The following is an 18,721-nucleotide window of genomic DNA, read 5'->3' on the forward strand; positions in this document are numbered from 1 at the left end:
GAGGGGGGGGGGATATGCGGGGTACTAGGACATGACCTTTTCCTAGCATTTCGCCATAGGAAGTGTAAATTTTCTCCGACTTTTGGATCCGAATATCCAACGTATATGAATGCGCGCTTTATCTCGCATGTGTGTGTGTGTGTGGGGGGGGCAAACAGAACTGAATCCATGTTCGTGGTGTATGTACCAGATTTTCCTACCACTGACTTTATAAAAGTGAAAGTTAATTTTTTTTTATGGCATTATTTTAGAAGAAAAGACGACAAAAATGTCAATTTCGCCCCGAACGATCTTGTCCGATTTTTTACATGTTGTAAAAAACTTTTTTCCGGTTCAAATGATACCAAAATCAAAGCTATTGCAATTTGTTTGAGGTAGCCCCTAAAAATAGTTTAGATTTACTGTACTATAGTGTCTTTTGACTTTCCTGTCCTTTTCCCCGTGTCAAAATTGAGATCTGTTCGACCCCTCTCCCGGCACTGCCTGAAAGCTGCGTAACAATCCATTACCGAGACATTGCAGATAATCTGAAACTCGAGAGCGTGTAGTGTAGGATCTATTGATTTACTCAGGTAACCGTGTCGTTTCGTGATTATACCCTTTGGAATATCTGGGAATATAGGCCTACCAAACAGCCGTTAAAAGGTCAAAAATATCTTTGAATAATGGCTAATTTAGATCATTTAGGGTTGCCCCTGGGGTTGTGTGATTTAGTTGACCCCGGAGGCATACCCATTAGAACTTAGTGTTTATGAACAAAAACGACTATCTAAAAGTTTGGATCCAATATTTTTGGACTTACAGGGGGGGGGGGGGCAGACAGGGATATGGAATGGAGGCTGAGTGCCCCCAACTCATTCTCGGCCCTTAAAAAGGGGATTATCACATTCATTTTTTAATCGAATGATCCCCCTTCCGAGCTTCTATGATCATTATTTCATGAGAAGCGGTCGAGGAGAGATTTTTTTGCCACTTTGTTGGACCCATTTGGGCGACCCATTTTTTCTATTTGTTGGATTTTCTATTTGTTGGATTTCTATTTTTTCTCCTTTGTTGGACCCATTTTTTCTATTTTTCCTTCTGCGTTACAGTCCCCTTTTGAAAAAAAAATCAAAAGGAAAACATTATTATTTTTTGGGTCCCATTTCAGAGAGGGGAAGCACCTTCCCCGGAAACTTTAATCTGCATTTGTGATTCGTGTCAGATTCACTTACCTTGATAGTATTATTAATAAAGATGGTGGGAGCAGTGAAGACGTTAAAAGTAGAATAGCCAAGGACCAGGGTGTTTTTTCACAGTTGAAAAAAGTTTGGAAGAATAGAAAGATAAGTCTGCGAACCAAGATTAGAATATTAGAAGCTACGATGATGACAGTAGCCAAACATGGTTCTGAAGCAGGGCGCTCCAAAAGCGGACGAAGATTTGCCAGATATTTTCCAGAGAAGTTGCTTAAGGATTGTTCTGGGTACCCGGCTGACTGACCGTATTTCAAACAATAGGCTTTACGAAAAATGTGGTTTAATACCGCTCTCTAGGGCTATAATGAAAGAAAGGTTGAGGTGGCTAGGACACGTTGTAAGGATGAAGGATGACAGATTGCCGAAGATTTTTCTTTTCAGCCCCTTCGTCTTGGGTTAAACGGAAAGCCGGTCGTTCTCGTCTGGGGTGGGAGGACGTCATAAAGAAAGATTTATAGGAAATGGGAACTTCAAGGGCGGGTGTAAAAAGGGAGGTTTTGAATAGATTGGGATGGAAGAGGAGCGTGCGTAGCTGTTCCGGCCCCAGGCGGCTTGGTGCTGCGGTGAGTTGTTAGGAATAGTAGTAGTAGTAGTATATGTATATATTATGTGTGTGTGTGTGTGTGTGTGTGTGTGTGTGTGTGTGTGTGTGTGTGTGTGTGTGTGTGTGTGTGTGTGTGTGTGTGTGTGTGTGTGTGTGTGTGTGTGTGTGTGTGTGTGTGTGTGTGTGTGTTTTTGTGTGTGTGTTTGTTTGTGTGTTTTAGCGTTTTTTTTTTTTTTTTTTTTTTTTTTTTTTTTTGTTTTTTAATTTTTTTATTTTTTTTTTTTTTTTGTTTTTGTTTTTTTTTTTTTTTTTTTTTTTTTTTTTTTTTTTTTTGGTTTGTTTTTGTTTTTTTGTTTTTTTTTTTTTTTTTTTTTTTTTTTTTTTTTTTTTTTTTTTTTTTTTTTTTTTTTGTTTTGTTTTGTTTTTGTGTTTGTTTTGTTTTTTTTTTTTTTTTTTTTTTTTTTTTTTTTTTTTTTTTTTTTTTTTTTTTTTTTTTTTTTTTTTTTTTTTTTTTTTTTATATATATATATATATATATATATATATATATATATATATATATATATATATATATATATATATATATATATATATATATATATATATATATATATATATATATATATATATATATATATATATATATATATATATATATATATATATATATATATATATATATATATATATATATATATTATATATATATATATATATATATATATATGTGTGTGTGTGTGTGTGTGTGTGTGTGTGTGTGTGTGTGTGTGTGTGTGTGTGTGTGTGTGTGTGTGTGTGTGTGTGTGTGTGTGTGTGTGTGTGTGTGTGTGTGTGTGTGTGTGTATATATATATATATTATCCCAATGCCCAAACATAGTGTGATCTTTTAGACTATGTTTTAGGGATTGCAATGCCTATGGGTTCTCCCATAAAAGGTTATTTTTTTTATATTCATTAATCAATCATGCCAAGCCTTTTATATAGTTCTTTTTGTACTCAGTATTTACCATGCTAACTATACTTCTGGCACAATATGTGCCTTACTGGAGGTAAAGGTCTTGAAAAAAAAAATGATTGATGAGTTATCAAGACTAAAATAATCTCGATGCTGATAAATTGGCGTTATTGTGCTATTGACATTGAATTTGAACATCCTGCTGAATATTACTCTTATTAGTATTATTATATGGCAGCAAAATCTGCATATTTTCTTGTTGGGAATATTTTTATAGTGTTAATTTATACACATTGATAGGAATATTCATATGAAGAGGGGGAGGGGGGAGAGAGTTTGGCTTCATGAATTCTAAAATCCCTAGATTTTTGTGGCATTTTCTATAATTTCACATATTTTCAATATAATTTGCTTGTTGTTTGGCATTTTTGTCCCACTTTCAAAGTAAAATCCAAAAATATAAAGTGATTACAAGACATGGATTAGAACATTTTTCTTGGAATCAGCTACTACCACCTGTTTAAAGGACATATAACCTTTGTTTTATAACCATTGTTTAAGACAGTTGTTACATGCAATAACTATTGTATTTTCTTATTATTAAATACCGCTATAAATGAATTTAAATTATTAAATACCGCTATGAATAAAATACCGCTATGAATGAGTTTCTTAGAATTAAATAATAATAACATTTGCCTGAAAGACCGACTACTAAGAGGGGGCAATATCAATACAAGGGGTGCAAGGATTTCAGAGTCAAAAAGCGACCTAAATAAACAGCAGCAACTGATATATATATATATATATATATATATATATATATATATATATATATATATATATATATATATATATATATATATATATATATATATATATATATATATATATATATATATATATATATATATATATATATATATATATATATATATATATATATATATATATATATATATATATATATATATATATATATATATATATATATATATATATATATTATGTCTTTGCTCTTCATTTTTATTTTTAACACGCTCTAATTGTCGTATACGTATATTTTCTAAACGCCCGTGTCTTTGCTCTGCATTTCCATTTTTGACTCGTTTTTGGATTTTGATTACTTCAGACAATTTACCAATGTCCTTTGCTTTAGCTGTCCTTATTGGTGTTGTCGCAATTGATGGTCCAGGTTGTCGAATTTCACATCTTTTCAAGTTTGATAGTTCAGGTGTTGGTTCCACAGAATCATCATTTATAGTAACTGCAACACCAAATTTTCGTTTTTTGGGCCTTCCAACAGACATTATATTATATAAAGAACTGTTGCGTTGGAAACTCAACAATCTTATTTATGTTATGCATGAAATCATATAAGAAAATGCTTATATGATGCCATATATGATGTCATAAGAAATGCTTATATGATGTACTAACATAGTACATGACATCATTTACAAATAACCAAATTAAGGCTCTTAACGAATTTTCAAGATTTCTGACCTATCTAGATCTTTTTTTATGCAAAAACATCCCAAGATACCAATTTTCCCGAAAAAGTATGGAGCCGTTTCCGAGAACATACATACATTCATACATATATATATATATACACAATTATTGCTCAGTTATAAAGATAGTATATAATAACTAACTTATGTACTATCTCTATAATAACTAACGATTCCATTGGATTCACTTTTACCGACACTGACTGAAGGCACTACATACTTTCGTAGTCGGTTGACGAAAAAAATTAATTTTGTTGTCAACGCATAAAGGCATTATGTGCCATTACCTAGCCCATTTATTTAGTGTATATCCGTCCTGTCAAAATCGAAGGGCCCTTCTAACATTTTCACAATTACAAAAGGTGAGCGAGAATAAGTTCTTACAGTGTTTTGGCACGAATGCTGCTCGAGGATTTGAACGAGCAAAATAGTTTATTTTGGGTATATAATACTATGTAAAATTCATAAATATGAAAGCCTCTATCAAAAGTTAAAAGCATTAGAGAGGTGGCAAGGTGCATTGGAGTGACCGTGAGGTCGTGAAATATAGGGAGAAAAACAATCCGAATAGAAACTTGATATCCTCTTTCAAATAACAAATGAGATCCACACCACGGCTGAGTGTCTATTTCGGCAAAAACAGAGTAACAATGTTTAACACCAAAGCCAGCACCTTTAATTGGCAAAAGTACAGCCATGGGCGTAGGGAGGGGGCGGCAGGGGGGGGGCATCTGTCCCTCCCCCTCGACCTTCAAATTTACATTAGATATGACTGAAAAGGCAGATGGTTGGAAAAGCAGTTGATAAAAGGCCCTCAATCACACTATCGACTGCCCTCCTCTAGACAATATGCTGCCTACGCCTTAATTGGCAAGCGCCAGCGCCTACAAGAATGTGCAATATTACAGCAAAAAGAGGCTGATCATACTCGATAAAGGGTCTGGTATATGAGGAGTACAGTAATAGAAGAGGTTTGTGAAACATAAAAAAAGAACCTTTAACTGCAATGTTTCAGTTTTCAAGTGGAAGTCATTACCTTTTATACATATGCTGACCAAAAGAGATCCAAAGAGATAGAGTTTGCTATAAGGATTAAGGCCCAAACTTGGCGATCGATTTTCTTTTTTGAATAAAATCGTTTAATTTAAAATTACCACGTTTTAGTCATACAGGGGTTCTCTTGTACTGCACAAGTCATCCCGAACTATGGGTTCAGCTCCAAAGAAGATTTTTTATGCACTTAAGATACATCAAAAGCACATTCGACATATGAGAAAACAGGATATAGCATATTTAAAAAATATCTCAAGAACTATAGAAGATAGAAAGAAACATACCTAACCAGTCCATTGAACTTGCCAAGCTTGTTTTGGTTGGGAGGTTTGGATTGATTGTAAAATATGGGATTTGAAAAAAGTCGTAAAACAGCTTTTGAAATTTTGTGTTGATTTTAGCGTGAGATAATATTTAATTTGGAATTTTGGCAATTTCGGCAAGACAGTGGTTTTAGACCTACTACCGTTGAAAACCTGTCGAAGAAAAAAAACTATTTAAAGTCATCCCGGTTTCAGAGGCTCTACTGTTACCACATTTGTCCCTAATCATGTATTTGTAAACTCCATACAAAATGGTCGATAATTAAAGTAGTTTATGAAGTAATACCAAAGGTTATACAGTATTATATAGTAGCAAATCAAATAGTACAAGGAAATCTGGACGATTTATATATATATATATATATATATATATATATATATATATATATATATATATATATATATATATATATATATATATATATATATATATATATATATATATATATATATATATATATATATATATATATATATATATATATATATATATATATATATATATATATATATATATATATATATATATATATATATATATATATATATATATATATATATATATATATATATATATATATATATATATATATATATATATATATATATATATATATATATATATATATATATATATATATATATATATATCTATATATATATATATTTATATATATATATATATATATATATATATATATATATATATATATATATATATATATATATATATATATATATATATATATATATATATATATATATATATATATATATATATATATATATATATATATATATATATATATATATATATATATATATATATATATATATATGTATATATTATTATAAGCGAGCAATAGTTGTGGAGAAGCTAAGGTAAAGGGTATTTAAAAATGTCTAAAATAATGATAAACGAAAATGAAGGACAAAAATATAGAGTCAGAATACTTCTGTCAACAACAATTACAACGAGTCAAAAACAAAAGTGAAGAACAAAGAAACATACGGTTCGAAGTTAAGCGGCAGCAAAAAAGAGAAGCGACAGCAAAAATCAGAACGGGTCAAAAATGAAAGTAAAGAAGAAAAAAAATTATTCCGTGAGAACCACAACGCCATAATCTTTGACGTAAAAAAAAACGGACGAAAGTAATAATTATTTGTCCGTTTTAAGTTTCAACTTCTCCTCGGAAAAACTTTGTTTTTTAAATTAACCAAGAAAAGGGTTTGATTGTTTGCAGTTAGAAGATAAGTGACAATGAGAATCCATATATAGAAGCCTGCCGCATGCTGAGTGCCAAGGTCTGGCGGCAAAGCCGCGTATATATATAATTCATTCAATATGAAATACCTAAACACGGACTGCCACAGCTCCCCTCTTGCTGCAGAGAAGTTGTTTGACTGCAAAATAGAAGACTACATTCGTACACTTAACGGCTCGAAGATGGATAAGGTGAGGGGCATCCCCAAGGCTCTAATCTTTTATTTAGTCTCCAAGACTAAATAATCGTCTAATCCTTGGTATTTGCAAAATACAATAACCTGAAATATGGTTTTGGTACCCTCCCCAATGTCTTTAGAAGATACACTTTCTAATCATCATTTTCAGAAAAATTGTTAAGGAAAAATTAAACACATACATAAAGAGCAGGGGTGGGGAATGATACCCCCATATTCAGGATAATTGTAAATAAGATATCAAATTAATAACAAACAATAAGTAAATTAGTTTCTCCTTCGGGTAAAAGGACAATTCCTTGAGGAAATTTCCTTCAGTTCAGATAAAAACGAGCAGAAAATACCCAACATATGAGGAGCCTGTCATCCCTTAGATCCCTGCTCTTTATTCTGAAGTTCAAAAATACCTTATACACTAATCATACTCCCGATAAAACAAAAGTTGAACTTTAGCGTAAAGAGCATTGGCTTAAAGGGAGCACAGTCACTTTTTTGATTGAATAGTTTATGTTCCTTTCAATCTCAGACATCGCTCTCTACTTTCATTTGAATGTAAACTTATTAATTTCACTTACTAAAATGCTAATAGAAATAGTTTAAAATTGGGATTCAAGCAACTTTTGTTTTTAAATATTTCGACATAAAACGACACGTGTTTGATAAAAATGTCGTTGAAAAGAGTTACGGGAGTTGTCGCGCTAAAGATTGTCTGATTAACGTAAAAGTAAATTATGAAGCCGAATGTAAAGTACTTACTGGTGCTTTTGTCCTAGAGTCCCAAATAAAAAAAACAACAACATAAAATAGAAACAACAAAATGTTCAAAACTAAATACCTTTAAAAAGTCTCTGAGCCACATGACTTCTGGTTTAGGGTCTCCAGCCACTTCACAAAAAATAATTAGGGTTTCACCTTCAAATACTTCTGTAGATCGGGGCTTCTTAAGAAATTTGGGGATCAAAGCCTCCCTGTAAGGAAAATGGCTCATTTGGATTGTTATCAACCGGAAAGAAAGTTCAAACATTCAATCAAGCTCCCATTCGATGAGCCTTCACAGCGTTTTAAATTATTAATCTTTATCCAGCCTACATTGTAAATTTTCTAACTATGTTATTTTATTTTTATTTCATTCTATTATTCTATTATTTCTCTACTATGTCTACTCTCATTCTCGCACTTTTGTTACTTCTATTGACATTCCATTATTATTATTTCTATTGTCATTTATTATTTCTTTTTCCATTTGTCTATTATTTTCCAACTGTGTATTATTTTTCAAAATTGTGTCTTTTTAGGCATTGTTTATGATCGTGTAAGGGCTGGTTTCAATTAAGTAGAAATTCCACTCTAGTTATTTTTTTCGAGGTTTTAGGGTATGATAAAACCAGGCCCGTATCCAGGATTTTTGTTCAGGGGGGGTTTTACTAATTTTTGACTTTTTGGGGGGGGAGGGGGTTTACTAATTTTTGACTCAGTTTTCGACTAATTTTACTGATTTTTACCTAGGTTTTACTAATTTTTGACTTATTTTCGAGTCGGTCAAAAAATTTCGGGGGGGGGGGGGTTCAAACCGGGTAACCCCCCCCCCCCTGGATACGGCCCTGGATAAAACCATATTTATTTGGGGTGATTTCTGTTTATGTTAAGTTTGCCTTCACTGTTTAAAATCGCTCCTTGTTATTTTATGCCTAAGCTTTACTTTTCAAATTTAATTGTCAGTAATAACCAAACACCTTACTGAAAAAGTGAGTAAATGGTATTAAGTAAACTGAAACGAATTTTTTTGGAGTTGTCTTGGTTGTCTTGGTTGCCTGTGTTGTATATAGAGCGTATTAGATCGTGTCCAAAAGATTGTGTAAGCAAAAATCCAATAGAAAATACAGCGATATATCCAACGTTGTTGTCCTAAAGCTAATGTGCAAAATGTCCTGCTTCTTCTGCAAATAATAGTAAACATATCGATTTGAATATTTGGAATTAACGTTAAACGCGTAAGTGGTGTACTCTTTTTTAAACTAGAGAAGCAATTAATAAATTGTAAATTTACCAACTTGACTGTGTCCCAGCTCTTTCTTTATGCTAATTTTGGTATTATTTGTAATTATTTACCAATGGTTATTGAGAAACAGTTACAAAGCACCCGAAACAAACAAAATTGCAGAACTTTTTTCTATATGCAAGGGCTATATACAGGCATAAGATGGTAGGGGGGATTGGCTCGCAAGTAGATGGACTGAAGGCTACTCTGAAACAACATGAACGCAGGTTTTCTGTACGGTACTTGTATGATAAATGCCCTACCGCTAAAGTTGTTCATTCATTGACGCATTAAAGAAACCGGTTTTTTTCGCTGGTTTCTTTCAGCTTAGCGTGAGACAAGACAAAGAGAAGTGATAGAATAGAGAATGGAAATGGAAAATAAATAATTTTCCGATAGAATGGAAAATATATAATTTGGGCTATATATTTGCACATTAGGGGGGGGGGGTATAAAGTATTTAGACAGCGTGAAATTAGAAAACAATTGTTACTACATGATATGCAGAATAATTGTGCCTAACACATTAGGCATGCAGACCCTCTATACTTTACCCCACTCCCTAATGTGCAAATATATAGCCCAAATTTGTTTCTAGAGTATTTTATTTTTATCTTACTTTGGTATATTTCAATAGGATTGAGCGCCAGAGAAACATATTAGAAGAACATTAGGTAGGGTGTATATCATACAAGTACATTCTGTACTTAAGAATGTAAAAATTATATTTTTAAATGTTCAGAAGAAGGCATTACACGGACTGTGGATGAGTGAGAAATAAAAAAACTGTTATTCTCTTTGCCAAATTGTTGTATTTGATTCTTTTTTGAAATGATTCTTTACTTCTTTAGATTTCTTATTAAAAGAGTCAATTAAAATTTGGGGACCGATGTTATTGAGGATTTTCAAAAACTATCCTGTATTATTCTAATAGAAAAATAATAAATCACAAGTTTATCAAATAATTTCTTTTCTTCCAAAAACCCAGCACGATTTCCCACACTTTCACTGGATTTTTGGTTAGCTAAATTCGTCAGATAGGCCAATCAATTATCCTAGTCTGAATGAAAAATCCTAAATGTTATTCACGATAGAACAAGAACGCAAAGCTTCCGGACGCAAAAATAGTATAGCCTAAGCCTCGACTCAGTTTGGCAAGTCCGCTACCTATATTATATAATCTATGCACACAGATATAATATATGAACTGTATAATATATGAACTCTGTTAACCGTCCTGTATATATGTAAATAGTCATGATCCACCCATGAACTGTGAGATGAAACTGTGTTAACTGTCCTGTTGCTATGTTAACCGTTGTTATGAACTGTGTTAACCGTCCTCTATATATGTAAGTTATGATCCACTCACGAAGAGTGACATGAACATTATCGATTCAGCGTACCTGGCAACATCTACAGGTTCTTCAACCTTAGTCGCTAGAGATGCGGTTTAAGGTAATAATCTTGGATATAACCCATCATCTTGGTAAACTTTTATGAAATAGAAAATTTTATGTCTTAATGACTGCCCATAAATCATTGATTTCTTTTTCAAAAAAAAATGTAGCTCATTATGAGCTAAAATGTAGCTCATTATGAGCTCATTATCGCTCATTCTATAGTCGCACATTAAGTTTTGCCATTGGAAACGCCCATAAATTTCAACAAACTACATGAGAAAATTCATCGCACAAATTGTTGATCATACTTGTAGCGATAGTCACAATCTAGTAAAGAGCAAACCTCGGCCCATAGTAACCAAAAGTCTAAAAATGCGGTTTTTCAACTACCTAGTGAGAACCAATTACCGTTTGTAGCCCATTAAGGAGATATAACTATTATTTCGTTCAATATTCATAGTATCAATTAAAAAAAATCTAATGGAAGTAAAGAGTGAAAATGAAACTGTACATTTTAGTGTACAATTTTTATTCTCTAAAAACCTCAAGTAAGATCAGTTTTCAGTAAAGCAATAGTTTTTCGGAATTCTATAGATGTAGAGAAATATCACGAGTCAGTTTATGTGATTCAATATTGCAGATACATGTTGCATAGACTATGAAGCAATAATTTTTGTTCGTTTAAGTTTCACCTTTGCTCTTTACTTCCATAAGAAAATATTTTTTTAAGTAATTATAGAAAAGGTACCATTAAGTTTTGGAAATCGACATAAAAAGCTGCGTTACGTAAATCCTGGACAATTAAAACGATTTTCTTTTCTTTTTTTGAATCCAAAATACGAACATTTAACAGAATAAAAACTGTCAGATTTTATTTTAAATTCGGCATAAAAAAAGATCTATTAGACTTATACATTTTATTTCTTTAGCAAAAAATTTAATTTTGGTCTTAGTATACTTATTTGGCAATAAGAATTGATTTAAAAGTACACAAACGATACACGCTACATAAAGATATGTAAAAAATCCTTTCATTAACAACATTCACAAAGAAGTACGAATTAGCTTCCTATTCTCTCTTAATGAGCGATGGATGCTTGCCAAGAAAATATCAGAAAAAAACATAAGAAAATTTAATAACGTTTACACAGCTACCTCTTAAACTTTTCAAAGGACAAGCTGAAAGAAAAAAAGACAACAGTTATAAATATCTAAAAAGATCCAACATCATGCAAAAACTCCATCCAGATAGATGGCATTAATTTTCGCGCACTGCAACGTTTTCATTAGATGATTTTGAGAAAAGTCTTTTCGCTTTTTATAAAGAGCGTTAAATGGTAATTTGAGTACAAAATAGCGGGCAAAACATACCTTATTAGTTTTGGACTCTAAATCTAAAGGTGTTTGTTCATCTTTATGTCATCATCAATTATATTAAATTCGCTAAGGGCTGAATCCACATTATGCTAAAGTGTGAGATGGCTACTGTGGAAATAAGATGACATCTGATAGAAGATTTTCCTACTAGGATTAGACACTGGCTTGAAATATTTCATGGTGTTACTGCCAAACTGGAGGACATAGTGAAGGAAGGGAAAGTCCGACAGTTACAAGAAATACGGTGAGCGTGAGGAGGCCAAATCCATGATTGCCTCCCCCCCACCCAAACACAAATGGAGAATAGTTTTAGAGTGTGGAGGCAACGGGCTTTGAAGTTCTTAGCCTCAATCCAGGGATAGTGGGTCCCGCCACCTTAATAATAAAAATAATCCAATTCGCTAGACTTTATACCAGTTTTACCATACTCTCCTAGCGCTTCCACAAATTTTTGTAGTTCTAAAATGTTCAGCATTCTAATAGAAATTATGTTTATTTTGTTGAGGCGGAACATATGGTAGCTGCGATAATTCAAGAGGTATTATTTGCCTTAACGCTCGGTTCTTTGGTCTAATCCATCTAACTGTATTTTATTTAGGGTTCCCATGGAACTAAACTTTGGTTTAACTGAATCCCGTGCAACTGAGCCTATTTAATTGAAACCCCATTTAACTCTACCGCTGTGCAACTCAACCCGGTTGAACTCAATCACATTGAACTCAATTCCAATACAACTCAAATCTCAGTCAACTCAATTCTGGTGCGACTCAACCCCGTTCAATTAAACCCCCATGCAACTCAACCCTCATTCAAATCAACCCCCGTTTAATTTAACCCTCTTTTAAGTCGGCTCCATTTAAGCTAACCCTTGAGAAACTCATTCCCCCATTTAAGTCAAACCTCATAAAATTCGACTCCCGTTTAACTCAACCCCCACACAACTCAACCCGAGTGCTATTTAGCCTTCATTTAACTCAACCCTCATGAACCCCAGCCCCTGTTTAACCCAACCCTTGACTCAACATTCATTTGACTCAACAAACAGCGAAACATAAACTCACAGCAAAACAAAATTCACGAAAGTGTAAGGGGTTCTTTTTTTAATGTTATAATGAGAAATACCTCAAAATCTTTTTCTATTTCAATGAAGAAAAATGACAACATACTTATCAGGGATTTGAGGGGTGACTCTCAAGTCACAGCCTGTGGTTTCTACTTCGGGCCCTCAATTGAAAATTTTGTATGACTCTGATTTCAACAGGGTGTAACATGATTACTATTCTATTAAATTTTTTCTGTGACGCCTGTTTTAAAGTCTATCTGCATATTTTGGGGTCTTTGTACCTGGGGCTACATAGATCTTGTTTCCCCTGAAGGCAAATCTTTTGTGTCTTGCAGCTCTTTTGGTTAAAATGGCTTTTTTCCATTTTTGATCTAAATCCACGGTGGCTAAGGGGTACCTGAAGAGAGAAGCAGTATTTAAAGGACGGTTCGCTTCCTTTTGATCACTTTCAGCCCTTAAATTTGGCACTAGAACGTTAGGCTTGCGATCAAATGAGCCCTCTTCCAGATTTTTACGATATATATGGGATATCAATATTTTTATACTGAGCCAATCTAATTGTATTGACTACGATTGGACGGCATAATTGAGAAAGCACCTAGTCTAAAAGCACCTTTAAATATATTACCTAATACTAAAGAGAGTCTCAGCCTTTGCTAATTATGTTTATTCGGCTTTTTCACAAAATAAATACTCAACAATGTCACTGTTCTATTTCAAAATATATTTAGTTTCAACTTTTGAAACCATTTTAGCTTAAGTAATGTGCAGAAAAAGTTAACCTTTCCCAAGCAAAATTTATTTTCTATTCCTGCCAACCATCCGAACCAAGTTGTGCAGTCTTGGATTGGAAGGCGAGCACAAAAATATGTGAATTGAATAAAAAAAAATAAAACGAATGGAGGTGTTGGTTTAAGAAGCCGTGATAATCCTGAGATTTTGCTGAGGGGAGAGGGGTCAACGACCGAAAGTCTTTCTTTACCCAGTTGTCTGAGAAGCAACATTACGAGTCTAGCCCAATTTTCAAACTATCGGGTTGTGTAACGTATGCTAAACTATATCCAATTATTCATAGCTGGTAAAATAACAATACATTAAATGTTAATTCTATACGAATCAACCCGCTATATTCACAAAAAGATAATTAAAAAAATACTAAAAAAAGCTGACACAATGGCATATGAGACCTTGTCAAAATCTATCCTGATAAAGAGTTTTAAAGTGTAAAAAGAAGAACATAGTTATGATCAATATTGCAACACACTTCATGCTTTTGTATAATGGAAGTAGAGGAACTCTTGCAACACAAAAGAAAAAATACAAGTTTGAGGGTAGACCTGACCAACCAAAACGATCAAGATCAGAAGTCAAAATAATAAAATGAAAACTGGAGATTGAGCACAAATATAGTATAGTAAAAATTAATTAAATAATTAATTATCACGCCGACTGGATTGCGTAGAAAGTGTCATAATTTGCCTCCATGTGCTATCATTGGCTAGTGCAGGGGATTTCTCCAGTGAAATGCTTATCTAGTCAAGGAGCCTCTCGAGGCTCCTTGAAAAATTAAATTTTAAAATCAAATACTGCTAAAATGTCGGTCCACCGAAGACCCTCCATACCACCCATGAATAATATTTGTCCAATAAGCCCTCTCCCCCTCTCTTATAATAGATTATAAAGATTATTATATGAAAGGCCATTTTTACAATTTAGCCCCCTTCTTCCCAATTAACGTTTTTTGGAGATAAACATCTTTAAGGGATGATTTATTGGCTATTATTTTTACGCAAGAACTGCAATCTAACATAAGGATTGGAGGCAGTAGCCTCCTTATGGAAAGAATAACGCCGGATCTGTAAATATCGTAAGAAATGGGTGGAAATCGAATAAAAATCATTTTTTTTCAAATGAAAGTAAACTAACGTCAAAATTAAAATAAATAAAAGTTATTAAATATATAAGGGGGACTGACGCCCTCCTAGAGCCACCAATCGTTACGCAAAAATTTCTTTATATTGTAGATAATTACGAATACTTTCAACATATAAAGTATACTCTCAAGCAATAGAGCATGTATATTAAGTAATATAAGAATCTTATCTATATTCAATAAATTTTGCTCATTTTAAGATTTAATGTCACTTGTTACTTTTTTTGCAATAATGTTATTTTTCTCACGTAATTATACATAAGACAGATAGGAAAGTACGAAAGAAAAGGATACGGCACTAGACCTTTAAAGTCCAAACCGGAGTGCTGATCTCCGTTTCAAGTCCATTCAGTTAGGAACAACAATGGAGGGGAAGGGGGAGGGGGCAGCCATCCTATGTTTTCGCCCATGCTCCCTGCTTAATTCCTCAGATTTCTCCATGTACCCATTTAGACCTGGGTCGACTCTGACTGAGATAATAGCTACACAACTGACCCCCGTCCCAAACCAAATACGGTTACACCAGGAATCGAACCCCCGCTCTTCGGACAAAGGATTCCAAATCGAGTGCGCCAACCACTCGGCTTGGACGGCTCCAACAGTTGTATCCTAGACATATACAACTAGTATAATTAAAAAAAAACATACTCACACTTTCAAAGCCGCAGAGCAGCCTGACCCAGTCTCGTTTGTTGTTCCTCGGATTGATACCTTGCACGAAGATTCAGCTTGACCCATCTAGACAGAAAAACGCAAATTTATTAAAGAATAATTTGCTAACTATTCCCTATTATCCTTAATAAAGTTCATTTAGAGACAGGCATTGCGAAATTTGAAAATACTACTCATCAACCTTTCTAGTACTAAATCCTAAGTCTACCACAGAAAATGTTTAATTTCAAAGTAGTAAGCACTTCTTTTTTCTGTATAATTTTGTTTCGACCGAAATGTTAAGAGGATACGGTTCCTTAAAATAATTTGGTGAGCTTTAGCGTCATCTGACCATCTCAACGACAAATGACCAATTAACAAATACTCTCGGAAGAATAGCTATCGCCGAGAGCTGTCAAGAATTTGTTGTTTAACTTTGAAATTTGACTGAAAAGACAGTAAAATTTTACGTCCCGTTTTTAGACGAGCTTGTCAATCAAAGCGGGTGACACCACAGGGAACTCTCAAAGTGGCGAAATTACTCAAGTGATCATTCATTTGACATGATTTCTAGTGTTTTTCAAGCAGAAATGATGGAATATTTCTAGTGACTGCTCTTTCCTGAACTTTCAAAATAATAGTTTACTCCAGTTAATCAAAAAAAAGTAAAATTCACACTTTCTGATGATGTAGGTTTCATTTAAATTGAATATTTCTATCTCAGGTACAAAACGCCAGAAGTTAAAAGGGTTTTTCTAAGATTTCCAGGTGTCAGCTTTTAGTTTTCTATCATTTATTCTGACATCTTATCCAAGCTGTACAAGTTAAGGCAAGACCGGCCAATCAATTCTAAATAGTTTCGCTACGGTATATAATTTATTTTTGAAAATCCAGGGGGACAATTTGGCAGTTTTTTTTAATATGTTCAATTAGAATACCGAAAATTAGTGTTTTTCAAAATAAAGGGGGCAAATATCCTCTCCACAATTGACGCCCCTTAAAACCTCAAGATTAATGGTGGCAAGAAGTTAATCGGAGCTGCCCTCCCCCCTGAAACAAATTATGAGTGCACGCTTGGGCGATAGAATATTATATGAATGAAAATGATCCTTTTTTTGTAAATGAAAACTGTTAATTAATTCAAATACTAAAGCTGAAAAAAAAACACATCATCTATAATTGAAAATCAATTCTACACTATTAAAACGTCGCTGATCATATCTTTGACGTTTTGTAATGGCTGGTATCACACCACTCAAATATTACTCGTATCAGTATCTTTCTATTATATATTTAAGTAAGAAAAAATGCACACCTACCTGCTTATCAAAATATCAATTGTACTAAAACTGACAGCTACCCTAATGTTAGTGTAATGACAGCCCTATTGCTCTTTTTTGCAACTGGTGCATTTGCATTTAGTTTTGTTTAATCAAGATATCTTGAAGTCAACCAATGCATACAATTAAGACATTTGAGAAGTTGAACTTATTTTATCAGATTTGCAGAGTAACATAACTTAGGATTCATGGGGCTCTCAGTACACCTACTTCAAGACAGCTAATATTTTATTCCTAGTTTACGCAAGGCAACTGAACCCAGGAAGCTACCAACAACGGTGATTTACTAATAGGATTTGCAGTAGTATAGCTTCATAAATGGTTCTTGATCACATCACAAGCTCTTTATACAACAAGTTATTTTTACAAGGATGCAACCCCCTAAAAGTCAAACAGACATCCATATGCTGTGCCTAATAGGTCAACAAAGGGCAAGTAGCCCGCTAGTATTAGCAATATTGCCATTGTTTAAGATTTTTTTTTGTCCCATGACATGATGCTATATAGCTCTTAGTAACTGGCAGGGGTGGTTTCAGGGGCACTTAAATCTCCCATGTGGTCGAAATCTGTCCCAATTACAGTTGGTGGAGGGACTAAAGATGCCAACGAAGGAGCCCATATTTGGGTAGTGCCCACCCAAACATTAATCCTGTATTCACCCCTAGTAACTGATTATAGAGACCATGATGCCATTTCATCATAAATTAAAAGATAATTCAAAGAAGACCTGAATTAATGTTATTAATTCTCTTGTTTGTCTTTTTTTCCCTTATATGGTATATAATTTAATTATGAGCTATTTTAAAATATATTTTTTTGTTGAAAACAGCTATTGGTTATATGTTGAGCAGCAAGGGTTGCTTGAAGATGAAATTGAGATAGAAGAAAATTTAGACATTGGGATAAAGAAATCTTAAGTAATAAAATGAAAATCTTAAATGAAAACTTCACACAGGAGTTACATCATCATCTTCCAGTATTGTAATTACAGTTTATAGAATTAGCAGTATGACCATTCCCTATCTCACCCATTATAAAAACCCAGACCAAGGTCCAAGTGCTCCAGACAATGTTTTTGCAGATATAAACATAAGCGGCATTAGATGTTTTCACGGGTAGACAAGTCAGATTTCTCTTGGACACGAAACTTAGAGTTATAATAGAAATAATCAGAAATAAGTGGAAACCCGCTATTACGAATAATGCACGTTGTAACCCTCTTGGACGCGAAACTTACAGTTATAATAGAGATAATCGGAAATAAGTGGAAACCCGCTATTACGAATAATGCACTTTGTAACAATTTCTCATTGATTGACGGAAACAGACTAACCCGCTAATGCAGAAATAAGTGGGAGGAGCTTTTTGTTCGCACCGAGAATGAAGACCAGAAATGATCTGCGATAAACTTACTGGATAATTCTATAAACTGTGATTGTAATGTACTATTCACTGTCTTAGCAGAAAAAAATATGTTTTGAATGGTCTTGTTTATAAATTTGGTCCCTGGTAATAAACGAGTTTTGCAATATATAACTAATGAATTATTTCATAGGCTTCCGATTTTTAGAATGGATTAGAAGATACTTATTCGCTTGAATAGCGGGAAGCTAATATACACATATTTAGAAATGATAAAAAAAAATCAACAAGTAGCTAGGGCTACTTGAAGATGGAATTGAGATACAAGAAAATTTAGACATTGGGATAAAAAAACATTAAGCAATTAAACCAAAATGATATATGAGCGCTCGGTACTTTCACATTATATGGACACCTCGGCTATAGACAGTCGAATGAATGCAGTGATGGAGACTAAATTGATCG

General features: G+C 33.3%; 1 protein-coding gene across 1 annotated transcript in view; it reads right to left on the reverse strand.

Moving 5' to 3' along the window:
• LOC148947627 (myosin light chain kinase, smooth muscle-like) overlaps positions 1–18,721 on the reverse strand; it is a 335,162-nt gene that overhangs the window by 220,967 nt on the left and 95,474 nt on the right. The window contains exons 14-15 of the mRNA XM_089095960.1: positions 15,556–15,641; positions 7,925–8,057 (exon numbers count right to left, since the gene is read on the reverse strand). Coding sequence (XP_088952086.1) covers positions 7,925–8,057; positions 15,556–15,641 — 219 coding nt within the window. The remainder of the gene's footprint in view (positions 1–7,924; positions 8,058–15,555; positions 15,642–18,721) is intronic.

Source organism: Artemia sp. Qi Xiang Cuo, chromosome 10 (genome assembly GCF_049724085.1).
Source record: "Artemia sp. Qi Xiang Cuo chromosome 10, ASM4972408v1, whole genome shotgun sequence".
Classification (NCBI taxonomy): Eukaryota; Metazoa; Arthropoda; class Branchiopoda; order Anostraca; family Artemiidae; genus Artemia; species Artemia sp. Qi Xiang Cuo.